This window comes from Syngnathus acus, chromosome 20 (assembly GCF_901709675.1).
Source record: "Syngnathus acus chromosome 20, fSynAcu1.2, whole genome shotgun sequence".
NCBI lineage: Eukaryota > Metazoa > Chordata > Actinopteri > Syngnathiformes > Syngnathidae > Syngnathus > Syngnathus acus.
In genome coordinates this window covers 3679633-3707425 of record NC_051104.1, presented here as the reverse complement: position 1 = coordinate 3707425, position 27793 = coordinate 3679633, and the positions used below count along the sequence as shown (strand labels likewise).

Below are 27793 nucleotides of genomic sequence, written 5' to 3'. Positions count from 1 at the left end.
ATTTCAAACCGCTGGAAAGTTGTTCAGGCCACCTTTCAGTGGTCTGGAGGACAAAGTGTGCCGAAGGAAGTGCTTGACCTTTTTTTTTATTCGTCGTAGCTATGAACCAAACAACACAAACACGATTCTTCAATAAATACATTTAACGTCAGCACCAGACGTGTCTGCATGCTTCATAAGGACAAGAAATAATAAATAGTGAGTTTTATGTACACAAATATCAAACGTCACAACTCGCAGTGTCTTACGACGCCCACCTGGCCACCGCACAAACCCAAAACAAAGACTTCTCATTCATACGTGGGCTACTTTTGTCATTTTGACACAACTTACCACTGTGCTCTCATCATGCATGAACACACACTAACACACACAAGGATCAAATTCTTTCTCCCCCAAAAAAATCCATAAACGCCTCTTTGATTGCGATGTCTAGTTTGTGTTTGTGCGTGTGTGTGTGTATGTGTATGTGTGTGTGTAAAGCAGATAAAAGCACATTTAATAAAGGTGGCTTCTTGGCCATCATCATATAACAAACAGGAAGCGATGCACATCAACTTTGGGAGAGTGAATGGAAGCTCCACTCAGGTGTAAAGATGCATACCATGAGAATGGGTCCTCAAAAAAACACGCGTGTGCATGTGCGTGTGTGAACGTTTGACAGCATTCGAACAAAACAGTGCAAAAACACGTCCTCCGCTAGTAGTCGTCGCGCTCGTCGTTTTGGACTTCCCGGTTCTGTCCGGCAGCGAGGAGGCTGATAAAAGGAGGGTGAAGATGGAAGCAGCGTTGTCCTCTCTATGTGGAGGACAAGTACTCCAGAGCCACTTCGTAACAAAACTTGTACTGTTCCTGTCAAGAAAACAAGAAACAATAGAAATGGCCTCACAGTCAAACTGGTCAGGTGTGTGTATGTGCACACGGGTGTTACCAGAAGTTCCACCATGTTGGGTTTGTTGTTTCTCAGCGTTTTGACGGCATGAAAAACATCGAGGGACCGCTGCTGCCGTAACATGTCGCACACAATGTTGACGCCGCAGAAGACGCCACTGCGCCCCCCGCCATTCCTAAAGCAGAAGGAAAAACAAACAAGCAAAAAAGGTGTACATTTCTAACTTCTGTGTAGCAAATGAATGTCGTGCGCGTGGCACTTTGTTGCGGGCGTACGTACAGGCAGTGCACAAGCGTGCGTCCATCTCCGCCGTCATCCTGCCATTTGTCCACCAGGTGGAGCAGCTTGAGGAAGGAGCGCTTGCTGACGGGCGTATCCCGGTAGCGAGGCCAGCCCAAGAACTGGAACTGCTGAACCATCCGGTAACCGTCCTGGGGCTATCGGGTCGGAGAAGAAGACTATTAGAGGAAGAAAGATGAGAGGGAGACAAAATAAGAAGAGCCCGCCCGCACCCTGGTGTTGTTGTAGATGCGGAAGATGCGGCTGATGACGTCCTCCTCCAGGTCGGCCGACACAAACTCCACCTGCAGCGAGCCCAGACGATGGACGCCGTTCTCGGGCCAGTACTGGGGACACAGCTGGAGGACAGCGGGCAACAAGTTCAAAGCGGTTCCCAGCCTGCGGCCTGCATGCTTTCTCCTCGCTTCAAGGAAAGAGTTCGAAAGCACAGAGAGCCAGCCGTCTTTCTGCACCAGTCGCAGTTCACGTCGCTATATGGACGGTGCCGTGTATCGTGGCCGCGTTTACCGAAGAACGGGGGAGAGGTCACGCAAATCAATCGTTTCCCCGAGGCGGGTTACACCTATCTTCCCGATCAATGAGGTCATCATGCGGGTGCGCGAGTGCCGACCTGTGCCGGGTCCACGTCGTTGAGCATGACAATTGCGGTACAGTGGTAGTCCAAGACTAGGCGCCAGAAGTCCTTGACGGTGTTGGGCAGAGGATGCTGCGCCACGATGAAGGCCGATGGCTGCTTGTAGCTCTAAGAGGCACAAAGCACTCAGGTGAGGCGGCCATGGGAGGGGCGAGTCAGGAGCGACGGGCGCACATACGTCCATGAGCGCGGCGTTGATGTAGTTGGAGCTCTCGCCGTCCATGGTGATGAGGAGGGGCAGGCAGCGGTCGGGAGGAAGCACATCCATGCGGCGGTTCTTGTCGTGGTTGCGCGGCAGCAGCGCGATGCTGCAGTCCTCCACACGCAGCGTCGGCGTCACCATGTTCAACGTCTGCCGCACACGCACACGTAGCGGCACTACGGTGTCACAGCCGACATGTATTTTTCTCGTCAACTTTTTTTTTTGGGGTAGCAACATATTTCTCCAAAATGTGCTTTCTTAAATAGAGCTCGTGGAAATGCTGAAACGTTAAGAACGGAAGGAGTAGATGTGGATGATTGCGAAAGAGTCCACGTAGAGGTTCTCACTTTATCTTTCAATTTTCGGCCAATCGATTTATTTTAAAGGCGCTTTGATATCGTATGTTTTGGGAGCATAGTACGACCCTATTTGGCTTCCCCAATTAGCGTGTGCGCTTGCGCTTACCCGGAACTCTTCCTTGATGGGACTGGAGTTGGTCTGCGGGTCCGGACGGGTCATGTCGTAGTAGACGGAACAAAGCTGATTGGCCGATATGGACGTGTCGCCGCACAGACACGCCTCCAGGATGGCGTCGTGGATGAAGACGTACTGCTCCTGAGGGTGTAGGGCGTGGCCTCGTCACCTTTTGAGCCCACCGCCGCCGCGCCGCACTCGAGCATACCTCGGTCTGCACCATGTTGACGCGTCGCGCTCGCAGCTCTCGCACGCAGTTGTAGATGTCAACCACGCCCTCGCGCTCCGCCATGTCCAGCATGATGTCGATGACCATGAAGCAACCCGTGCGGCCCGCACCCGCGCTGTTACGCACACGCACTTCAATGAAGAGCGAGACAAGGAAGACGGCAGAGAGGAGGAAGGCGTCAGACCTGCAGTGCACCACGGTGGGCCCGGTGGCGGGAGGCGTCTTGGCCTTGACGCGGCGGATGAAGCCGAGCAGTCCGGTGGCGTGTGCCGGGACGCCGTGGTCGGGCCAACCCGTGAAATGAAACTGGCGGATCTCCCGGATCTCGGCCGCACCCCTCTGGAACACAAGGGCGACCCGTTAGCGGGGCTCAGCTCAGGACCGGCGACGACCTGACAAAGCGGCTCACCTTCTCCACGGCGAAGGTTCGGATGACGTACTCGGAGAGCAGCTGCGTCTCCATCAGCGTCACGGAAATGTCCCCGAAGATCTCGCTGTCGTCGGGCCAGTACTTGCAACACTTGACCTGCACGCAAGCGTAAGGCACACTTCTCAAAGGCGGCCTGGCTTGGCTGAAGGTCTGCACGCGTTTCCGCACTTTTCCTTCTGCCTGAAGTTCACGTCAGGACGTGGCTTCAACAAGTCATGTCCCACAGGTGTATTGTGGGAAATGAAGTCATACACGCACACCCGCATTCTTTCGCTCGTTCTCTCTGTGTGCGTGTGTATTGCCTACCCGCCCCACCTCCACCAGGTTGGTTACCATGACGATAGCAGCAGTGTTCTCCTGCCACACCATCCGCCAGAAGTCGTACATTGTCTCCCGCATGGGACCTGCGGCGCGCGCCCACACACATACAGACGTAACGCAACACACATGGGGGTTGTGATGACACGTGAGGATGCTGCGAGCGCAGCTGCGGACCTTGCGTGGCGATGTAGTGGTTGGGCCAGTGGTAACCCTGCAAAGGAAGGAGACAAAGGCAACTTTTTCACTTGATTGACAGATGAACAATTTGCTCGGAGGGGGGGGCGGAGTTTTCACTTTGATTTTGTTAGGATGTCATTGTGGTAAAACAAACTAGCCCACAGACACAAACATTTCTGTGTTTGTTTACTCAGTCAACACCACTTGCATCCAGGATGACCACTGTAACCATGGAAACAGAAAGGGCCGCCATCTTTTGCATTGACCTTTAAAGGCAACCAACTATTTATTGAGTGAGAGAGAGTGTGTATGTGTGTGTGTGCACGCGCGTGCGTGTTTTTGAGCTCATGATGAAATACAACCTAGTGAGTCCATGTTGAAAGCTGTCTTCATCTTGTGTGCTTTTTAGGACTGTGTGGGTGTGTGTGTGTGTTACTCACGTCGACATAGCTGGCGTTGATGTAGTCAGATCCCTTCTCTCCATCTTGAGGCTGCAGACGTACACGAGAATGGTCGTCTACCACAGGCACATACATATGCGCAGACAGACAGGCAGACAGACAGGCAGACAGACAGAGTAACAGGTAAGCTGGGCGGTGCCTTGAGAGAAGAGACCTCGGAGGTTTTCGGGATATGAGGCGTCATTCAGCCAATTTCTTTTGTCACACAACTTAGATGGTGTGGTTATACTGCCCCCGGTGGCCCGGGCAGGCACACCAGAATGGTCGCATGAAATCCTAAACCACAAACTGATCAACTGTTTGTAATCTATGCAATCAAGTTATGACTAGTTTTCCAAAAGACACTATTAGAGAATTTTCTTTTCTTTATAAAAGTCATTTTTGGGGTGATGGGGGCAGATTAATGCGTACATACAGGCAATGATGTTCCCGTAGCGATTTTTCATTCTGTTTTCATCCTGCTTGGCCGATTCCCAAGGTGCCGACTGACCCTCCAAGAAACTCTAAGCAAACAAACACAACAGAAATGAAGTCATCCATCCATCCATCCATCCATCCATCCATCCATCCATCCATCCATCCATCCATCCATCCATCCATCCATCGGCTGAAGACAACATGTACGTCTGTTGCGTACTGTCATGGAGACGGTCAAATGTGTGTGAGGGTGTGTACTGTCGGCGAGCGAGACACTGAAATAAAAAAATACCTCTTTTTCCTCTATTCTTTTTTTTTCTTGCTTTTGCTCCTGACTTCCGTCACTCATTTGCAGTTGTGCATGTGTGAGCGAAAGGGAGAGAGAGCAAAAGCTAATGCTTTGTGTCCTGTCCTCTGTTCTTTGACCAAACTGTGGGAGGCACTGTTAGACCAACTTGAGGACTCGCTCCAAAAACACCTCCGCCTCAAAGACGGGAAGCAATTTTTGAAGAGGAGCGACCGAGCCTAACCCGGCCAGGCAGGTGTGTCCCATTCGAAGCATCGGCTCATCGGAAGACGCTCGCTCATTAAGGATTCCGGTCAAGCGTCGCCGAAAGTCCCATTTGGAGACAGTACCAATCAAACGGTGTGAGTGGATGATTGCGACCAATGAATTAGAAGAACAACTGTGCGAAACAATGAACCGATGCGTGTGGTTGACAAGAAGATAGAAAACTCTCACCTCGTTAAGCTGTCCGATCGGATGCATTGACAAAGAAGAAGCAAGGCGATCATTATTATTGTTCTCACATTAACACTTTCAAATATGAACAATATCCGTGACAATCGTCATTATCATCATTGAAAAGCACATCCAGACTGGCACATTCAGTGTACACACAACTAGTGTGCATGTGTGTTAACGGGTAAGGCGGGCACACACTGACACAAACGCGCCCCCACCTCGTACTCCTCCTTGAATCCGTAGCCCTCGGAGCACTTCATCTGCGTGATGTGCTGCAGAAGGTCGGCCACGCGGATGGCGGGGTGCCTCTGGGCCGAGTCGGGGTGGTAGCGTGGCGGCTCGCGCTCCGCTTCACGCTGCTTCAGGTGGTTCTGGACCAAGCTGCTGGTCTCGCTGCTCAGCTCGTCTGTGGCGTAAGCACACACAAAAGCCACAAAGCACGTCAACAAGTGGCCTCCGTGCCAAATACCGCAAATGACACCCGGAACTGGTCCACGTGGGCCACAGTGCTTTTTCCTGGTGCCCAGATGACGACAAGACACACACGCGCACGCACATACACACACAAACACACACACATGCACGCAACTAAACATCACATTTAAGGAGGCGTTTATAGATTTTTTTGGGGGCAATTTTTGCTATACAATCAGAGACACAAAGTGTGATCGAGGTGCCAATCGTTTGCTTTGTCAAGCGCACCCGGTCAGCGGCACATACCCGCAGCATCACGCTGACCTGAGCTGGAACTTTGCTGAAACTAGTTTGGAATATACACACGTGGAAAAGACTAAAACTGTCCATCCCACTTGAGCTAACTACTTTGCATGAGACGAGCAAACAGAAGCAGAGCGTGTAAAGCTCGGGCAGCTGAACAAATTCAGGAGGCGGACAAAACGAGCGACATTGCTGCTGGACAGTCACCTCGTTAGGAGTTTCCAGTAATGGCACAAACTCAAAATGGTAACTTTAGTACAATAGTGTACCATTCTAAAACAAAGAAGCCATGCGAGCAACGTAACACCGTCGTTGGGTATCTCACAATGCTAAAGCTAGCATACCTAGGGCCGTTAATTGGTCTAAGCTGGAGAGCGTACGTTTGCCGAGAAGATTAATCACAAATCATTAATCATTTTTGTTTGCTCACAAAACGAGGGGGAACCGGTGAAATGTGGCTAACAATTGTAAACTCGTCCTTGAGCTAACATGACTGCAGAACATTTTTCACACTGCAAGTGTCAACCGAAACTTTTTTTCCCCCATGTGATTTAGCGAACTAGATTTACTGCTGGTCAAGTTACAGTATTGATCCAGAACAAGTAGTGGTTCAGGTCCGGTACTGGATCAGATCCAATAAACATCTCGATCCAGTAGAGGTTCTGACCCAGTACTGAGGTTGAGATTAGGTACTGTTCCAGATCGAGGAGTGGTCAAGATGGAGAACTGAAGGAAATCAGGGAGAGTTCGGGCTCCGTGAGTCATTACGAGGCAGCCGCGGTCCGGATTTCTGGCTCGGGCTACGCTTTGGGTTCTGACACACAAACCTCAGACCTCGCGTGAGTCACTAAGCTCTCTGTTCTCATTGGCTGCACTGCTTCCAACTCAACCAATCATGGCAATGAGATGAAGGCGGCGGCGATAGCGGCGATGGCGGCGATGGCGGCGGCTCGTGATGCGTGACACGACGACAACACCAATGGCGAGCAGCTGGAGTGGAGGAACCGCGCTCGACGACATCACAGAGGGCAGTGGGCATGGCCACATGCACTGAGGCGACCCCTTCCCACCACCCCACCCGCGTGCACCCCCATCCAGCCCCCTTTGGTCCCCAAACTTACCATGAATGGGAACTTTTACACAACAAAGACGACAAGAGGAAGAAGAGAAAGAGAGAGAGAGAGAGAGGAGACAAGGTTTAAGCAACAACTTGAGCTTCAGCCTTAGCCTGCACACAAGCTAGGCTAGCACAACGCTAGTCAATCATCAATCCGACAGGAGGCGCCTTCTTGCAGCCTTTTAGCCTGCTCACGAGCTCAATAATTCAGCGGGCCTACCTATCTCGCACATGTGGCTAACCTGACTAGCCAAGCTCATCCATGTCCTCTGAGCAAAAGCAGTGGGAAAACACAAAGTGCGACAATCAGACACCGCTTGCCGCGTCGCAACACGGAAAAATACGATTTCTAATGGCCACTTTGATCAGCGAGACAGACACCGTTGCTTCGGTAAAAACACCTTTGGAGTGATACGGGAGTCAGGAATGAGCAGCGACTGCGAATCATTCCAGACTCCGTCATGACGAGCCGGGCAGTGGACTACATAGCGGACGGCGAAGAACCACTGAAGCTAAAAGCGCCGTTAGCCTCCCTCTGAGACTTAGCGTCCCAGTTAGCGTTTAGCAGCGTTTGGCAGCATTCGGCAGTTTGGCAGCGTTCAGCAGCATTTGGCTTCTTGCTCCTTCCCCCAAACTTCTGACTACCGCTGCGCTATATTGACAAAACTGGACCTCCGCAAATTCCTCATCTACACACCGCCATAATTAACCAATATTGTATTCTCCTTACATGGCAATGTGATTTGACCTTTTCTCCATTTATTAGACAGAAAACAAACAAATAGGTTTGTTGTATGTACAGAGCCAATTGGCCAATGCTAAAATTCCATTGGGAAAATGTGGTGCGGTTACATTTCTTTTCATTGTTGTCGCGTGCGCACGGAGCAGTTGAATTTAGGCGCGGGTCGCCGAGGAAGCGTTGAAGACGCTGTGAGGCGGCGCGCCATGTCCTAGCGAACATACGGATATAATTTGGAACCGACGGATTTTGGAGGGTGGCCGCGTGAGCGCGTGTCCATGCACGGGTCGGAGGGCGCAGACATGTGGTGGATGCAGGATGGGGTGACGGGCCGACAGACGGACGGACGCTTTCCAATCAAGAAGCAAAATGGACTTGAAATCAAATTGACTCATGAAAGGATGACTGGTCGCTTTCCATGAAGAAGCCAAGAGCAGCGAGCGGGGATGGAGGCAAGCCACAAGGTCAACACTTCCTGTCTGTCTGCCTCTCCCTATCTCTCTTGTCTACTTCCCGTCTGTCCGTTTGCTTCCTGTTCTACAGGAAGGACGAGAAAGAAAAGACGGCTCACCTAAAATGGCGGTCGGCACTGCCGCGTCTGCCAGAAGCGCACACACAAGTAGAAGGATAGATTAATGACAATGCAGAAACACAATTCAACCTTGACTTGAAATAGGAAAGAAGCAAGCAAGGAAGGAAGGAAGCAAGGGCGTAAGCAGTTCATTTCAGAGGGAGGGATGACGGACTGAAGCGTTACCTGCGTAGTAGGACTTTGGAATGGTGCTGCTGTTAGTCTTCATGGTGAATGTCGACGCGGATGACACCGCTGGCAGCACACACGCGCACGCCATCATCATCTGGCTCATTTGGATTGTGTGTGTGTGTGTGCGTGCAATACTCACTGTGGCCATTTAGAGTGTGTGCGTGTGTGTCCACCATTGTTGGGTGCTGTGAATTGTTGACCATTAGAGTCATTTCCTGTCTGGAGCTTAGCGTTTCCTTCCTCTTCTTCGCCAACTTCCTGTTGGCATGGAAAAAAAACACAGCTCAAAACAGGCATATACAACCCACGTCTATTCATGTGTGTATGCGTGCGCATTGGACATATGAAAAAGCGACCTTCAAGTCTCCTTTAAAAGCTTTATGTATTTTTGCTCTTTCTATTCCAAGTGTGCAAATCAAAACATCCATTTGTCTGATTCACTGACGCATGCACACACACACACGCACACACTTTGACTCTGACCTGAAGATGGAAAAGCTAACAGTCATATATATAAATAAGTATGAAAAGCTGTTTTTAAAATGAAAAGACCTGTGTGTTTGTTTGTGTATGTGTGTGTGTGTGTGTCCTCCCTGAGGCAAGCGGCTGACCCCACCCCCTCATGTCTTCTCGTACGCTTTGACTCGCCTGGAAAAACATTTTTCCGTTTTTCTTTGAACAAATGATTCCATTTGAGATTCTATTTTTCTTTTCTAACAACCTCAAATGCTATTTGCTCTCCAATCTCACGATGACATTTTGATAATTAAGAGGTGGAATTTTCCTCATTTTCATCTTTTGGTCAAGTTGAAGAATGAGGAGCTGTTGCGCCATTTACCCTTTTTTCATGAGGAGAATGACCCCGAGGAAGATGATAATGAAGAGCAAGACGCCAGCCGTGGCGCCGGCGATCTTCACCGTGTGGTCCGATTGTTTCTCGTGATCCGGGTCGGGTTTTCTGGTGGCAGCGCCTGAAAGCGAAGGTGCAGACACATCAGCCAGCACCAAGCTAACTTCGCTTATTACTGCCACGGCGCCGGCCCACAAACGATGCAGATTACCTGCATCCGCTTCACATCAAGGTTATCCACAAGGTAACAAAATTATTCAAACTAGCGCACGGACATATTTGGCAAGCCTCTGGAGAAAAAAAGTTGTGTTTTACAGGCGAGCCACTCAAAATATGGATTTGCGGCGAGCGGCTCTCCAAATCGATTCGGCAACAAATCAGAGCACTTTGGGAGCGTCGTAGTTGGCGGCAAGGCTAAAACTATTTTGCTGTGGCGCTTTGATGCTCGAGACTGGTTGAGAACGGTCAAGGCTCTTTCACAAAAGCCACGGAAATATCTTGGTTACTTTGTACTTATCTAGTCGAGGTCAGCTTGACTGGTGACTTGATCATCTATCGCACACCTGCATGCGCACGCACAAACCATCAAAGACGTTTGTGTATAAACGCAGATTTCTCAACCTTGGGCTTTCGCCTGACACACTGAGGGGGAGGTGTGCTTTTCTGTCTGGGTGCTGTAAATGAATGCAACACAGGCACAGGCACGCCGTGTCTGTCTGCACCGATGGGGTACGTAATAAGAGCCCCTTTCAAAATAAAACCATATCCTCGGACACTCCGTAGATGGGCAAGAAACGCTCGGCAAACGGCTTGCCGCGCGGCCGCATGCGTGACAAGAGGAGCAACTGACGGTACCGGCGACAGGGGCCTTTCCGATCGGTGTGTGTGTGCTCTGTGCAGACGTGTGGGCGATGTCTGACCTGCCAGCTGCTTGTCGCCGGCGGCGGCGGGGCCTCGGAGGCCGAAGCCGAGGGCGGCGTGCGGCGTGCTGAGCTGAGTGCTGATGATAGCAGCTGGAGGGAAGGAAGGAAGGAAGGATGAAAAGAAAGGAGGAAGGAAGGAAGGAAGGAAGGATGAAAAGAAAGGAGGAAGGAAGGAAGGAAGGAAGGAAGGAAGGAAGGAAGGAAGGAAGGAAGGAAGGAAGGAAGGAAGGAAGGAAGGAAGGAAGGAAGGAAGGAAGGAAGGAAGGAAGGAAGGAAGGAGGAAGGAAGGAAGGAAGGAAGGAAGGGAGGAAGGGAGGCAGGACGGACAGAAGGAAGGAAGGAAGGAAGGAAGGAAGGAAGGAAGGAAGGAAGGAAGGAAGGAAGGAAGGAAGGAAGGAAGGAAGGAAGGAAGGAAGGAAGGAAGGTAAAGGAAGGAATGTGCAGAGAGGCAGCACAGAGTTAACACATGCACAAAATGTCCTGTGGACGGCGGCGCCATCGCCAAGCTCCATATGACCAAACAGGTATTGTTTCGGTGAGCACCCCACAGCCATGATGGTGGTGACGATTTATGGCCGTATTGGCACCCGTTCTGTGTTCTCCGCCGCCATTGGCTACATTTGTGCCATCTCGCGGCCGGGAGCGGAGGGACATGGTGCACCGCCATCAAAGGGGAAAACAAACCGGTGAGGCACGCGCTACCAAAGGGAAACGTCAGTCGCGACGGCAGATCTTTGGTCACAACTGTCCCTCCCGATTGGATAATCTGTCACAGGCCGGCCAATGTTTCACAATCCTCGCTGCACTCCTAACCAGTCGACACGCTTGGCTGCCACGGTGCGACCGTCGGGAGAGACGGCGACCAATCGGTTTCCGCGATCATTCAAAAGTGTCGTGTGTTCGCGCGTGTGCGGCCATTGCCGTGCTTAGCCGCTCTGCCCAATGTCTCCCTGGCGAGTGCCACTCATTAGCATCATGTTAGCATAGCATCCAAACCGTGCGTGCATGAGCGAGGACACGCCAAGGACACGTTAGCGTTTCGCTGTGTCCCCCTTGAAGACAGCTGCTAAACTTTTCTTTATGGGTTCAATCTACAAACTCATTCCTCACCTACCGAAATAAAAGTCAAGATTGCATTACCTTTAGTGGCCACACGGACACAGTCAATCTTTGTCTCCTGTGAGAGAAAACACACACACACACACACACACGCACAGGTTGTAAACAGAATGGCCAGAAGGAAAATGGCTGTGGCTCAGCCAGTGGCATTTAACAGCCAACACACAGGCACACACGCACACACACACCCGAGTCCTTAACTTCTACTCCATCTGGTCCCCATAAAGGCATAAAACAATACAAACACACACTGGGACAGCTCCTGCTACTTGCGCGCGCGTGTGTGTGTGTGTGTGTGAAAGAAACAGATAATTGTTTACTGCTGCGCACACACAAGATGTTATTGTGTTGTGTGTTAATTATTGACGCTTGGAGGTTTAATTGGTGTGTGTGTGTGTGTGTGTGTGTGTGTGCATTGAATAATGCAGCGACAGGAGAGCTTTTCACTGTCACCACACCGCAGACACGGCGCCGTAGCGAATGTGTGTGTGCACATGAATATTCATGAGCTCTTGTGGTTAATTTGTCGTCTGTTTGTTAAAACCAGAAAGACACAAGATGTTCCATCTCACTTTGCACCCGGCCACCGTGTGCGTGCGTGCGTGCGCGCGTACCCCGTTAGCACTGCTGACTGCCTGGTAGTAGATGGCGTAACTCTTGTGAGGCAGTAGAGGAACATTCCAGAATCCACCATATGTGCCATTATCACCTAAACAGCAATACGTACAATGATGTCACTGTCATAGCATCTTCATCATTATCATCATCATCATCAGCTGCAATGTCAAACTCCTCATTGTCTTTATCACCATCTTCATCATCATCATCAACCGATTGCTGCCGTTGTCCTCACCGACACAAAACGGCGTGGCTTTGTTGACGTGGCCCACAGTTAGCTCGGCGCTGAAGTAGTAGAGTGAGTCGAGCTGGCTGGCGTTCAGGAAGTGGACGGGGACCGGATAGCAGCGCAAGATTTCTGCAGTGCCCCTTGTCTGCCTGCGGGGGCGCTCCTCCTCCACCACCACCTGGTACTTGCTGCGTATATGCAGGCACACTCATTAGCATTAGCAGCCAACTCTTATGCCCCCCCCCCCAAAAAAGCCATGTTTATTTTTTTAATGACAACAATGTCATCCTTCAGTCATTCATTCATTCATTCTCCCGAGCGCTTCCTCCAATCTCAAGGCACAAACAACAATTAAGAGGCCTCCATTAAGCTAGGGTGCGTCTTTTTGCAATGTGGCACAGTGGGAACACGACAACTCCACACAAGAAGGCCAAACGGAACCCCGATGCCAAGCCGTCGGGCCCATGACTGAGCCGCTCGGCGGCTGTCACCATGCTCATCATCTGAAAACTTGTTTGGGCGAGTGAAAAACAAGTTAGGCTTTGCGCTTAAATCACACGCACACAACCGTTGAAATATTGAACAGCATCAATCTTCCGCTTGATTAAGTTTTCATGAGGAAAAACATGAAACATTTAAAGAACACGTTGAGCAGATCAAAGTGTCATTTGAATTCTTTGCCTATGACATCACTGCACACACATCCACTGGTGCAAAAAACGACTCAATGACATACCGATAGTCGCGAGCGAGTGAACGCAGGCACGCACTTGTCCAATTTCAAATCTGAGCTTTGGCATCTCAATGTGACTCCATGAGGCAAATTGTTACTTGCCAATTGTCCTGCTAAGAAGAAACAGCATCTCACCTGACGGGGGCGCCGCGGCTGCGTGCGGGTCGTAGTAGGACGCTGACGGTGGCGTCGCTTTGGTTGATTGGTGGCTGCCGCTCGTACGTTGGCATGATGGGAGCTGTGTGTGTAAGGGGGGGTGAGATCGGTCATGATGGTGTGTGATTTCACTGTGAAGAGCCCCCCCCTGGCCCCACCCACACCTGAGATCTTGGTGGTGAACTGCGTGACGGCGGGTGGTCCAAAGCCTTTGGCGGTTGCTGCTCTTATCGTGAAGGAGTAGGTGGAGCCCGGGAAGAGGCCAGTGAACACGTGACTCGTCTCATTGGCAGCCTTCAGCACCTTCCCGCTCTGATTGGTCAGGTCCATGTCAGAGTCGAACGAGCTCAAGGCTTTGAAGGAGACCTGACAAGAAAGCGAGCGCACATCACTTCGGATTTTGGGGACACGCCGGCTGCCAACTGACCTCATAGTGGCTGATCCGTCCGTATGTTTGCAGCGGCGGCGCCCAGCTGACCCGGATGTGTTGCTCGTAGGTGCCGCCCGTGACGGACGCCAGCGGAACCGCTCCGGGAACTGCCGACGTATTAGCATTAGCACGAGCAAAAGCCTCCAACACGCTCGGAAGTAAGGCGGGTCAGCATTTTCGTACCGTCCTCGTCCGTCAGCACCAGCAGCTCCTCGCTCTCCTTACGTCCTTCAGGGTTGCTGAGGATGAGCCTGATGCTAACGTTGGTGAAGGGTGTGAGGTCACGCAGGGTGTGCTGCGGCGCCACGCCCAGAGTACCATAAGCCGTTTCTTGCCGTTCTTCGACCTCAGTCGCCCCCGCGGGTCGGTAGCGGTACTGCAGCGTCACATTGTAGCTGTGGCAGCGCGTCACGCCGTAGCCCAGAGAGTCCCAACGCAGCGTCACCTCTTTAGAGCGCACCGCTGCCACCTGCAGGCCACGCGGACCGTGCAGCGGCTCTGCGCACGATGGACAAAGAGATAAGAGCCATGTTTGGGATGGGCAAGATTGCTCTGATTGCGGTCCACAGCCAAACGGAGAGGCAAACTTTGCAAAGTGACGCTTTTTGACGCCACAAATAAGTGAAAAAAAATAACGACGAGCTCATTTTTGTCCGGTGAGCCGATTGTGCTGTTTGGAGAAAGATCTCACCCATTTGAGATTGTCTCTTGTGGCAGGACAAATGCCTCACTGTTGACATGAGATGGGGATTTTTTTTTTCCATGTGTTGATTGCCCCCAAATATGTCAGAGGTTCCTCATGACTTCAATGTTTTGTTTTGTTTTCTGGCGAAGACAACTGTTCACTCGTACAACTTGCGAGGAGCAGCCCACACACCTCTGATCATCTGCTGCTTTTGGACATCAAAGCTGCGTTTGGTACCTTCTCCAAACGCTCTGAGACATCAACGGAAGCCAGTCGCGAGAAGCTTCTGCATTTTACAGCATCTGACACCGTTTGCCTTCAACACGGCCGCTTTTCAGGCTTTGAAATGAGTACTTGGATTCGATCAAATGCTGGCTTTGTGGACAAAGGGGCAAATGCTTGTGCTCCTTTGTGTTTATATTTAACGTTTCTTTTGTTCCTTCTTGCATGCCAGTGCGCTGCCGCTGGGCAATCGCGTACGCGCGCAAGAAAGAGGGATTACCGAGGATCGCGCCCAAATGCAACATTTGGACGATTTCCCTCAACCGTGTGCGTGTTTGACATTTAAATCAGACGATGAGGAAAAAAGATGGCTGCTGCTGTTATCATTTTTTTCTGAGTGAAAAGTCAATCAAGCCCTTCTTCATCTTAAGCCAACTTCCTGTTGTCCTCACGCACGCACACATGCACGCACACTGAGGGCTTGTGTGCGTGTGTGACAGCTGTGTCTTTTGTGCGTGTTTTGCGTGGCTTCCTGTCGCCAAGCTAATTAGAGTGCTATTCACTCAATGGTGCAGCTGCTGGCTCGTCACCTTCGTCATCGCGATCCTCCTGCTCATCAGCGTCTTCAACACTTGTTGACGCGATGCCAGCGCATCCGTCCACTTAGCTCTGACTCGGCTACAGAAAAGCGTCGTGCGCTCACACCGCCGCATATCGCGCCGGCGTCCGACAGGGGTGGGATTCGCACGGGGGCTCGGCCCGTCACGCTCGCGACGAGGCGAGAAACAGTCGAGGCCAAAATGACGCTAATCCTTTCGGCCTTGACCCATGCACGTAATATCCCACGCAACACAACGTCGGGAGACAGTGACAGATGTGATAAAGCGCGATGGGAAGCCTTGCAAGGTTGCAAAGCAGCAAAAAGTGAGAAAGTAAAAAGGTCTCAAAAAGCTTTCAAATGTTTCCTGGGCGAGTTGAGCGTGAAAATGTGACGTGAAAAAAGAATGACAGTGAAATATTGATATGAAATATTCTAAAAGCCTCAACAAACAGGACACACTTTAATGGATGTCGACATACACGTGCGCACGCTCGTGTGTGTGTGTGTGTGTGTGGTTTCTTCTGAAAATATTTCACTTTGAAACAACTCCTTCACAAGTCACAAGTCTCAACTGATTTGCATGCCAATTAAAAACACACACGCGCACGCACACAAACTTGTCTGTTGACTCTAGATTTTAACTTGTGCGTGGTGTTCTTGTCCGTCCTTCCGTCCTCGCTATAGCACCCACTGGCCCCGACGTCCAGCAGCGCTCTAATTGAAAAGTACGCAGCAATACCATCTCAAAAGAAGAAGCGGAGCTGTGGTGTCGCACTGAGTCACCTCACTGGGCTCTAAGTCACAAAGCTTGTATGATGGACACACTTATTCATTATTTAACGCGCACGCACGTACAAACACAAACACGCACACACGGAGATTACATAATTGATGTGCCGTAATATGAATAAATAAAAGCGACTTGACGACAGACGAATGTTATCAGAGCGTAAATCATCATGCTGAGTGTGGAAGCCAACTGTCAATCACGGAGAGAGACAGAGATGAGAGAGAGACAGACAGACACACACTCATTCAATCCCTGAGGTGTGCTTGTTTCTGTTACAAATAGTCCCCGGGGGGGGGGGAGCTAACCAGAGAGCAGCCATCAAAGTTGTGCGGCAACTTGACAACACTCCCCACGGAGACTCTTTAGAGCGTGCATGTGTGCTAAATAGCAGCAGAATGCCGTTTACGAAAATCAACAACAATCAAACAGTCAACAAAACAGACGAGGACAACACCTCATTAGATGCGCACACGCGCACACACTTGCCGAAGCGTGCTCTGCAGCCATTAGCAGCTAATGGGCGCAGCGCTAGCGCAGCATCATCTGGCTCTCCATTTTAATGAGATGCCGGCTAGGCATTAGCCACCTGACGAGAGCCGCTAACTTGCCGCTAATCGTAGCCGATTGCGGCACGATCCTAATGGTGCTAATGTCTTGACGGCAACCTGACGCTCAAGGCCCCTAAAGCGGGCTCCGTTCTTGCCGTGAATCATGTTGGACTATTTAAGTGGATTCATTCAAATATCTTTGCTTGTTAGCAAGCGGAGCGGCTAGCTAGAGCGTGTCTCTCACCTGCACATTTGGTGCGGGCGCGCAGCGGCGGCCCAGGCTTTCCCGTGCCTCCCTCCAGGGGCCGGGTGAGCAGCACGCTGATGCGATACTCGGTATCGGGGTCGAGGTGGCCGATCTTGTGGTTGGTCTTGTCCACCGGCGTCGTGTCGATCAACACGCCCGCCGCTGTGCGGTACTCCACCTGAACGCAAACACACGCGCCTGGTGTCAGGACGTTGCCTCGCCTGCAAACGGAAGCTCAGCTGCTTATAGCTGGTGCCCTCGTTTCAAAGTAAGTTCAAGGGGGAAGGGTAGAGTTCATTTCAGGTTCATCCTGCCTGGAGGCCCCGCCCACCCGAAGCAGCCGCTCACCTCGCGCTCCACAATGGGACCGTCGCCATTGATGGAGTTGGCGTTGAGCTGGATCCACAGGTAGGTGGCACCCACCGCCGTCAGCTGAGGCGGGGCGATGGGCACGGGGGGCTCTGAGGGACACACGAGAGCGCCGTGAGTGGCACACACAGCACACCCGGACGGGAACGGGACCAGTTAAAGATATCATTAATATTCGTGACCTTCGGCGAGTCGCAGCAGACCTGGAATTTATTACCCACAATCCCCGCTGGTGCTGCTCTACTTGCTGCTGACCCACTTCACTCACTGACACGCGCATCCTCGTGTACAATCTCGAGCTGTTCAACTCTGTCACTCAAGGACCGCTTGACTCGGACCCAGTAGTAGGCGTGCGTGCATGTGTGCGCGAGTGCGGAGGGCAGGTGACAATTTCCCCTCCCTCGCACAGGAAAGGAGCAGTACACTCACGTTTGACAGTGAGGTCGGCATAGGAGGAAACGCCAACTCCGCGCTCGGACTGGCCGATGCAGCGGTAGCGGCCAGAGTCTTCTTTGGTGGTGTTGTCCACGTGAAAGGTCGCCACATAACGCCGCGAGTTGACTGGCTTGGTTTCCGTGGCCATGGCGCGACGACCACTCCCGCCCTGATGACACGCGCAGTGGTCATCGCCAATGTCATCATCATGTTCATTTTCAGGATGGGACCTACTTGCAGGAAGAGGCGGACGTCGTTGCGAGGGCGACCGCTCACTGTGCACGCAAACACCGCTGCCTGGCCCGCATTCACTTCCACGCCTTTGATGTGCAGGAAGTGAGGTGCGCTCGCTTAACATAGGCACACAAGGCAGCTATTTACTTGTACGCTAAAGCTGATGTTTAAGATGAAATGCTAAAGCTAACAACATGAATTGCAACAAACTGTTCAAGCTAACAAGCTGATGCAATGAATGAAAGGAGGAGCAGGAAGATGGAGGTGGAGCATTGTGTACGTACCACACTGGTGTCCCTGCAGGGATAGGTCTTTAATGGCCGCGCCCCCTCCGTGCCCACCGCTGACCGCCTCAAACACCACCTGTCAATCAAGCGGGCAACACTGTCGCCAATTGCATGGGGGGGTGCGCGGAACCATGTGTGCCACAGGGAGGCTAAAAGTGCCTCAACGTCCAGCAAGTGCTGGCTGCACACGACGTGCAAGTGACCTGCCTGGTAGACGTTGGGCCAAAACGTGGACACGGCCAGTTCCAACATGTTCCACGTGCGTTGCTCGTGGCTGGATGAGTTGAACACGGGAAGCGCCAGTGAACTGTTGTTCTCTGCAACAGAAACAAACACTCTCAACACACACGCAAACACACACCCATGCACGTGCACGCACCTTTGACGTAGACGTTGAGCTCGGCGTCGTGGAAGAAGGAGAAGTGGATGCAGTGCGTGTCGTTTTCTTTGAGCGGCGACATCAGCAGACGGGCCCGCCGACCGGCGCTGCGACCGCTCATGTTGACGTACAAGAAGGAGGCGGATCCTGCGCACGGGGAGTTGCCCATGTGTTAGCATATAGCACGCGACGGCTGGCAACTTTTTCCCCACATCCTCAATTGGGAGCTCAAGCGAGCTCACAGCCGCCGACAACTGATTTTCAAGCCGGCCGGCGGCATCTCACGCACACGCTACCAACGACTACCTGGGTGTGTTTGTGCCTGCGCATGTCCACACCCAAAAAGTTGCTCTGACCTTCGGGTCTTTTTGATCCACACAAGCATTGTGCTAATATCAAACGACACACAAGTGTGCGGCTGTGTGTGTGTGTGTGTGTGCTGGGATTTGCCTCCAAGCCTCCGCATACGCGGATGTGCGTGTGTGTGTGTGTGTGTTGTGTACAGCTGGCAGTGAGCTGATAACAGTCCTATTAGAAATATTAATATAGCCTGAACTCTGCAGAGACACACACACGCGCGTGCGTGTGCGCAGGCAGTGGAATAAATCAATGAGCGGGTGCAGCAGTGTGACCGACATTGTGGTTGCCACGGCGATTCCAAATGTCAACACGGTCAAGCCAAATAAGAGGAATCGCACAACGGCATCAAGTCCGTCGAGGTGTTGGAAAGCACAGAGCGGCCAAACGGGGGATGTTGGATCGCCGCTCCATATGAGGGCTGACAAAAAGCAACATGGCATGTTCAACTGAGATAGATCATTGGCATATTTTGGAAAATGACATCGGGCGAGCCCATTTTTATTTGTTTGTCTATCCCAAGCAGACCTTAAAGCGAAGGAATCGACCACGTCCGACCGGAAGGCAGGCAAGCGCCAAACAGCGGTGCCACGCGGCGGCCGCAACTTGAGACTCGCCGCAAGACCACGGAAGGCCACAACGTCCCCATCTTAGAAATTCTCTGTCGAGCAGCCCCAATGCTCAATTTGCATCTGACGAGTGCGGAATTGCCAGTCGTGTGACCGGCACAGAGGCACGCAAGCAGGAAGCGCAAAACCCGTTTGGACTTGTCCTCGGTGCCGCCATTCCTGACACTTTGTGTGTGTGTGCTCATGTTTGTGTGTCATCTGATAGCTTCCATTGACTGCAATTAGTCACACAGGCACACGCGAGCGCACACACACACATACAGGTCGGTGTGAGAAGAAAGGCGAGGAGGACATGAATCAGAGCGAATAGGACAGTAAGCACGTCCACTCTGTGTGTCCTCGCTCACATTGTCTCTTACGTGATTGGCTGCCTGATTTAAGAGCGCCGAGTTCTCATTCGTCAGCAGAGTAACCTCGGCGAGCATGTGACAAACAGCGCGCACACGCACGGACTGGTGTTGTGTGCAGCCGAGTGTGAAGCGTGCGTCCATAAGTCAGAGGAGAAAGTGTCGCAAGATAAGAAAAGCTGCAGATTGTCTTTGCTGCTGCATTCAAGTGCAAAAAAACCACAGGGCAAAGCTCACATTGCTCTCTTGCTTGGAGAGCATTTTCCCATTTCCCGTGCAGGAAGCATGTGCAACCTTTTATTTGGTGACACGGAATTTCTTTTGAAAGATGGCGACTTGACGCAATTGGGAAGTCGAGGTGCGACGACCCAAGGCCAACCAAAGCGAACCGGCGTGAGGACGGCTTTGGAATGAACGCTCGGATGGCCTTCCACGCGGCGCCTCGACAAAGAGCACGGCGCTCGAGCGGGTTCCCTGAGGGACAGTTACCTGTCGGCATCCAGACGGCAGCGTTCTGTGACGGCGGCGGGCCTTGCTCCCAGTCCAAGTCGTCTTCTTTGGACTGGACCAGATTGCAGTGCGGGCCTTGTCCCAACAGACACGCTGAAAAATACACGCAACAAGGTCAACAACAAAGGAAAAACAATGGACCGAAACATCTTGACGCTCGCTGAGCGATTGATGACGACCACTAGGACCAAACGACTGCCGGAAACCGGAATGGAAAAGGGCAACCTTTGAAGGCCACACCCCTGATAACGCTGTTTTCTTGTCGATGTGCACGCACAGGTGGTCAACTTGGACGTTTGTGTTGCTATGGAAACCAATGTGAGCTCATCAAGAGGCAATGCAAACACAATTGCTATTTAGTGAGGTGGGGGGGTGGAATCACTGCAAAGATCAATACCCGACATGCCGCGCAAACACATGCGCGTAAACAGTGAGTTGGGGGGGGGGGAGGGGCTACAAAAGGAGGCAGGAAGAGTTTTGGGGCCGTTAAAGTTACAGGAAACTCACTTGCCTTCCTTTCTTTGTCTGCCCATCTCTCTCACTCTCTCACTCTCTCACTCTCACACTCTCACACTCTCACACTCTCACACTCTCACACTCTCACACTCTCACACTCTCACACTCTCACACTCTCACACTCTCACACTCTCACACTCTCACACTCTCACACTCTCACACACACACACACACACACACACACACACACACACACACACACACACACACACACACACACACACACACACACACACACACACACACACACACACACACACACACACACACACACACACACACACACACACACACACACACACACACACACACACACACACACACACACACACACACACACACACACACACACACACACACACACACACACACACACACACACAGTATAATAACACACATTAGACAAGCCTGGTTTCACGCTGCTAATTAGTGTGTGTATGTTTGTGCATAATGGGTGCACACCATTAGCCAGTTATCTGTTAGCACGTTGCTAAACCCTGCGAGATGATTGTACGAGACAGGGCAGGCCGCTGCTATGAAACGCCAGCTCCCAGCAAGTCCCACGGCATCTCACTGCGTGCGCGTGTGCGAGAGCGAGAGTGTGAGATTAGGGGTGACGGGGGACACACAATGACAGACAGCAGTGGTGGCATTTAAGTGGTGACGCACGCGCGCACGTACTCGGAGGGCAAACAATAAAATGTCTGCAACACAGCACTTGGCTTGCGCGTGCGTGAGTGTGACTTCAGCAAGTGAAGGTGGTCAAGGAAAAATGGGCAACAAGGTTGTGGAGCTCAGAAAGGCTTGGGGCGCACGGACGGATGGACGGACGGACGGAATCCAAGCTTCTATTTGGAAAATAAAGTCGGTGTTTTTCTCAGATGGACATGAAGAACTGCCAAACGGCTGCTTTTGGTTCAAAGCGCGGGCCGGTCGTCCGTCGATGCGCCCGCTTTGGCCAACGACCTCGCCGCTCAATTTTAAACAAACAAATGGGTCGGTACGTGGCAAGAATGAGTGCCGCGTCAAAAGAAAGCCTGATTGCAGATTGCTACCCGTACGACCGCTTGAGGGGTGTATTTATTCTGTAAAATATTCTGTGCGTGTGCGCGTGTCCAGCAACACTAACTGGCTGCTAACATCTTTAGCGTTAGCAGAGCTGGCTAACTTGCCTCGGGCTGAATATGAATAATGCAGCAGTCAAGCCAGCGCGCTCGTGTGTACTTGAGGCATCACTGTGACGCTATGAGAATAAGATGCTAATGACTAATAATTAGCCTGAAACGTACACACAGATTATCTTGCAGTCCTCCTCCCTCAAGGCCGCAACTGCTGCTGGCAAGCGAGAGGAGGGGGCATCAGGGGGGTTGCTGTCTGACTATGCAGGACACAACACGTCTGTACACGACAACAGCGCTGGGACGAACGTTGAACGCGGCACAACCTTCTGCAGAGTGTCTGCGGCAACGCCAGACAGGACAACCCAAAACGCAACAATAAACACAAGCGGGAAGTTGAAAAAGGCGGCCAGCTACTCTTTTACATCAATCAGCATAGACAGCAAGCTTGTGAAAATCCAGCTTCACTCAACTTCATCAAGTGTTGTTCAGAATTGGGGTTTTCGGCACCCGGAATCAAACATTTTTTACAAACCCAGTTTGATGACCGCATCGCTTAATAGCAGCAGCAGCAGCCGCACAATGATGGAAGGACATTTTTGACTGGCAATATCATTTGGCATTTTGCCGATGATCGCATCGGCCGTTTTCATGAATGCGACTGCCAATAAGCGGTCAATTTAAAACTGGGTCAGGGGTTAATAGTTTGTCCTCTGGCTATTGTCCTTTCTTCAGCTTTAGTTACATTAAGCACAACTAACGTTGTATCTAATTTTAAGTTATGTTTAAAAATAGAAAAGAAGCAGTGAAGGCTGACTGGCATCCAAAGGTTGAAGCAAAAAAGGCCGGCCGTTTTCATAGCCACCGTGCCCAGGCAACTGCCAGTTTGGTGAGGCCTTGCCATTTGGATCGCCAGCCACAGCTCGGAAATGCTCACTTGCACCAAGGCATTGGTGACCAATCCCACGAGCCACATGGTTCAAGTCGATCACAAAACTGTCGGTCCGAGTGTGTTCATGCTGCCGCTCGGCATGTTGTGGCACAACATGGTACTGCACCCAAGGTGCGCAACTCCAAATTCAGACAGAGGAGCAAAACAAGGCGCTGCTTACAATTGGTCAAAATGCAGCCAGCCCAGCGTCTCGCCTTCCTGCTTCTCCTGGTGCCACCGTGGAGAAGGAGAAGGTCACCTCCGAGAGGGACGACATTCATCCTGACAGTCGAGCCAAAGGTCTTCACCCACAGAACACGCACGCACAAACCTTAACAAGACTTGATTCTGACGTCGGCCCTCTGAAGCGCACTAAGTTTGTGTGTGTGTGTGTGTGTGTGTGTGTGTGTGTGTGTGTGTGTGTTTGTGTGTTAGTGCGCATGTGCGTGCGGCCCGGAGCTCCCTCACGGCGCTGCACTAATGCAAACTTGCTGCGGGTCGGACCTGAGGGGGACTTAGAGCGCCCCCTCCCTTACCTGCACAAAAGCGTGTGTGTGTGTGTGTGTGTGTGTGTGTGTGCGTGCGCATCCATACAACACTCTGACACACTGAAAAAGACCGAAACAGACACGAACGGTAACCATGATGATGATGAAAATAATCTTTCAGTTTCTCACACACACACACGCACGCACACACACGCGCGCACACACACACAAATATCAATGCAGGAATATAGGTTACATAGAAGCTTCTGGCAACGCGTGTGTGCGTGTGCGCGCATGTGTGCACGCGCGACTGTTTAATGAGCTTGCGTGCGCGCGCGAGTTAGCTGGCAGCATTTTACAATAATTAGCATAATGATGATAATATCTCAGCAATATATTTATCCTAAATTTGATAGATGTTTCTTCTCTTTTGTCCCACATTGACACAGACAGATGGTGTGCGTGTGTGCGTGCGTGTCGGCGTGTGTGTATAATGAAACGCTGAAGTAGTGACAAGTAAACAGGAATCATCAAACCTGCTGAACACACAACAGGCAGATTATAGTGACAAGACAAGACAGCAAGCACACTAATCCACATCTCATTAGTTGTGTCTGACGTGCACGCGCACGCTCACATCTTCAAACAATAATCCTTTGAATATGATCTGGGATTTGGGCCACAACACTAATCAGAATGACATCTCAGAACAGGGATTAAAAAAACTCACACAGGACACACACACACACACCGTGGTAATCTTTTGAAGACATGTTTTGGTAATCTCATGTCAAAGATATTATTTGCATCCATTTTGTTGTCACGGATACACGCCGGCAGCAGCGGGAAGAGGTCACGTGCCCCGTTTCCTAGTTTCAGATTGGTGGTCATTGGCAAGGTGAGGCAGGTTTGTTTGCCGATCTGGCCAAGGATCAGAAGCGACGCCCGGCGGGACAACGGCATCCCGATTTTTTGCATTGCCGTTATCACGTCCGTGACATCGCGCATGACATCACACTGACACGCCACGTGGTGTGAAGCGGATCACAAGCGCGTCTAGTTGAGGAGCGCACACGCACGTACGTCGATCAAGCCGGTTAAACAAAAGGAGCGTAAATCCGCTAATCCTCGCCGCCGCGCACGCGGCGTCTCCGGGCGGCAGCGCTAATCCCGCGGGCCGCGCTCTGCGTCCGTGAGGCCAACGCAGGCGTCACAAAATCTCGTCGGCAATTTGTGCGGAAAGCCGACTAGCGAGACCACGATATGAGATTCTTCCATGGAATTTGAAAACTTTCCCTGGGAATGAATTTGTGAGAATAAAGGAGAAATGTACAAAATGGAATGTTGGCCCTCAACAATACATTTGGCCGGAAAATAGTTTGTAGCGTACCAGCCATAAAACCGAAAAGTATATTGCGATAGAAAGGTTTCATATCGGTCGATATCAAGATGTCCCAATCGCCGGAGAAAAAAAGAAGCTCAACATGGCCACGGCTCACGGCTTGCACTCAGTGGGTGGACATGTTGGCATGCGAAAGAGAAACAAACACGCGCACACACACACACGCAATGTGCGAGCTTCATTAAAATCCTGACCAGATAAAAGAAAAAAGCTGAGCCGACTGCACCTGAACACACACTTGCTTGCACACACTCAAGGTGAAAATGGAGAGTCCTGACTCAGCGACGGTCTGAACCTGGACACATCAGGTCACAGGGGAGTGTGTGTTTGTGTGTGTGTATGTGTGTGGCAACTGGCCAGCATTTAGTTCCATGGCGAGTTGCGCAATTATTTGTCTAAGTGTGACCACAAACAAAGCTTCCTCAGCATTGCCTGCTGTGACTCCAGAGGTGGCCAACGTACCGAATCCCTCCCGTGCCGAGTATCTGCGCCCTTTTCAAGCAACGACATTCTGATCTTGTCCGAGCCAAAAGCCAAGTTTTGACTAATGCGGAGATTAGCGTCGGCCGAGCGCATAGGGCTAGGGCATTTTTGCGACCGCTGATGGCCATACGGCCGGACGTGTGCTTGTTTTCTCGTGTGGGGTGCCCCGGGTGGGCGGGACGATGCCAGCTCGTTTGCGTGATAGGACGGCCCCCTCAAAACCAGCTGGAGCCGCCCAGGCAGGGGGCCAAGCGTGCCGTCGGTCATCGTGCGGGGAGGCCGCGTTTCGTACAGCACAAAAGCACGCTCGTATCCTATTGGCCAAAAATGTCGGCATCGCCGATGACCCGCTTGCCGCGCTTTTAAAAAGTCACCGTTTCCATTAGCCAGCTCTCATTTGCTCTTTGAGGCGCTTGGAAGAAGGCCAAAAGGTGATTGGCTGCTTGCAGAGCCAGCGGAAGCGGCCGCCCGCCGCCTCTTTCAAGTTACTGAGGACAGGCCAGGGCTTTTTTTTCTCTCCCCCTCCTGCGCTGAGCAGGCAGGGAAGGGGTGAGCAGCTACACCCAAAGGAAAGGAGGCCTTCCTTTCGGCTACGGCCTTTCATGAGCACAGTGCCCGCATGAACACGTCTCGCTCCAACAACAACTCTGTTTGAAAAAGACCACATGCAGTCAAGAACCTTTTGAAAAGCCAAATGTTGCCCGAGCAAAAATGACAAATACAAGCACACAGGTCCACGCTGACGCACCAACTCGGACCCGTGGCACAACAGCAGACATGTCATGGAAGAGCGACAGCAAAGCCACACTGATGCGACTTAAATATCTTTTAATGACAGTGGGAAGGAACAAGTGCAAATAATGTCTACTTGCGTCATGACGTCTGTGTGTGTTGCCGTTTCCATCGGGCCATTTCTGTGGCTTTGGCAACGGGTTATTCCTAATGTTTCCCAAACGGGAATTTTGAAATTGAATCTCAGTTCTTACTTGGTTTAACTTGACGATGAACACAATTCACTATTTTTATCGTGTTTAAAAAGAGATTGTGTTGAAAAAAAAAAAACGATGCTGTTGGTATTGATTTATATATTTGGGAAAAAAGACATTGTAGAGCTGTCATTTTAATGTATTAAATTTTTTTATCATACCTGCAGAATCCCCCCCCCCCACACACACACACACACACACACAAGCCCATTAATGTGAACACAACACACAGATACATCCACAAAACGCACGCGCGTACACAAACATGAACACAAAACCACACTCGGCCACGACACTAAAACAACGACAACCCGTGTATACAAACCCGAAGACATGGGCACACAATCACACACGAACACACAAACTTGAACATACACGACGACACGAGCCAAAAAAAGCTGCAAAGGCAAAAGAAAAGCCCCAAAAAAGACTCGCAAAAAAAAAGCATAGCGGGGGGAAATGTTGGGAGAGAGGGGAGGAGATTTGCACATGGAAACTTGGATGCCGACACACACACAGATGCAGCCCCCCTACCCAGACGACCCAACCCGCCAGCCCACTGAGCCCAGGTCCAAGTCCGGTTGGTTTAAGATGTTGTGCCGTTTGTGTTGTTACCTGTGAGGGCTGCCGTCACGTGGAGCGACAAGAGCAACAAAGTTGAAGCGTCCATCACCTTCTTCTTTTTCGCTCTTTTGGCTTTTTTCGTTCAAGGTCCAAAGTGTTGGTAGCACTTCTCGTACTCTTCTTCCTCCCTTTTTCTTGTTTTCGGGTTGTTCCTCGTCGTCCTCCTCTGTCACGCACACGCGCGCTCGTTCGCGCTCTCACATGCACGAGCCCGTTCGCCCCTTCTCCCTTGCTGCGCGAGGAGGGGGCTGGCCTCGTGACGTCACAACGGAGGGGGGGCTCAGGAGGTCGACGATTTTGATGATTGTCAACTTGTTTCGATAGACAAATTTCGATGATGATCATGCTAACATTGGGGCCAATATATAAAGTGCGCGCGCGTGTGTGTCTGCGTGTGTTTTTAGTCAATTAACAACTTAAATTGATGGTGATTAGCGGTGTGTGCGCGTGTCGGGTGCGGGCGCGCGCGTCTCACAAAGTCTCCTTTCACGTTCGCGCTTACGACGGCTCGGAGGCGACCCCTGCTGGACGCCACGCCGCGTACACCAGCCAAGGGTGTCCAAAGTCGGTCGGTCCTCCAGCGCCGCCGTCCTGCCTTTTTTTTTTTTTTTTCTTTTCCTGCTTGCATGATGAGCTATTTTACTGAGAATGACGAAACACTTGACAATATGAATGAAATCACTAATAAGTTTAATGAGTACTTTGTGGACATTGGTTAAAAATTAGCTGAATAAATCACTGGTACTGAATGATGAATTTTGATGAATATTAATATATATTATATTGTTCTCTGGTATTACCCTATTTGAACGATTGCGCAGAGACAACTATAAAAGCTCAGTAGTACAAATCACTCGCTCACAGAAGACCATTAGAATTACAAATAAATCTGATTATCTTGAACTCACTAACGTGTTTTTTTTAAATCT

The 27793-nt window shown here is 51.2% G+C and overlaps 1 protein-coding gene across 8 annotated transcripts; it reads right to left on the bottom strand.

The window, feature by feature from the left end:
• Positions 1-66: 66 nt before the first annotated feature.
• LOC119139614 (receptor-type tyrosine-protein phosphatase mu-like) lies at positions 67-27114 on the bottom strand. 8 transcript variants are annotated; one of them, XM_037280432.1, is made up of 38 exons: positions 26856-27114; positions 20296-20409; positions 18474-18620; positions 18302-18411; positions 18092-18170; positions 17808-17923; positions 17568-17742; positions 17118-17230; positions 16767-16947; positions 13860-14174; positions 13674-13783; positions 13411-13612; positions 13226-13328; positions 12364-12545; positions 12125-12219; positions 11532-11568; positions 10389-10481; positions 9457-9589; positions 8758-8876; positions 8613-8681; positions 8427-8453; positions 7121-7132; positions 5501-5688; positions 5280-5288; positions 4536-4623; positions 4100-4176; positions 3657-3693; positions 3468-3565; positions 3141-3257; positions 2916-3070; positions 2711-2846; positions 2494-2643; positions 2005-2178; positions 1803-1934; positions 1405-1530; positions 1172-1329; positions 932-1067; positions 67-852 (listed from the first exon to the last, which is right to left on the bottom strand). In XM_037280432.1, the coding sequence occupies exons 1-38, from the start codon at positions 26908-26910 to the stop codon at positions 799-801; spliced, it is 4422 nt and encodes a 1473-aa protein (XP_037136327.1). In that variant the 5' UTR covers positions 26911-27114; the 3' UTR covers positions 67-798. The 8 variants fall into 8 exon arrangements, with proteins under 8 accessions (XP_037136327.1, XP_037136329.1, XP_037136328.1 ...); XM_037280434.1 differs by lacking the exon at positions 7121-7132; XM_037280433.1 differs by lacking the exon at positions 5280-5288 and having other exon boundaries at positions 26856-27113.
• Between the last annotated feature and the right edge of the window lie 679 nt (positions 27115-27793).

Bases quoted from the DNA above. Each gene is read 5' to 3' on its own strand.
- LOC119139614 (XM_037280432.1), bottom strand. From the start codon at position 26,910: ATGGACGCTTCAACTTTGTTGCTCTTGTCGCTCCACGTGACGGCAGCC. The intron at 17,231-17,567 runs GTGAGTGTACTG...TGTGTCCCTCAG, and splicing joins TGCCGACCTCACTGTCAAAC to AGCCCCCCGTGCCCATCGCC. The intron at 8,454-8,612 runs GTAACGCTTCAG...CGCTTCTGGCAG, and splicing joins TCCAAAGTCCTACTACGCAG to ACGCGGCAGTGCCGACCGCC.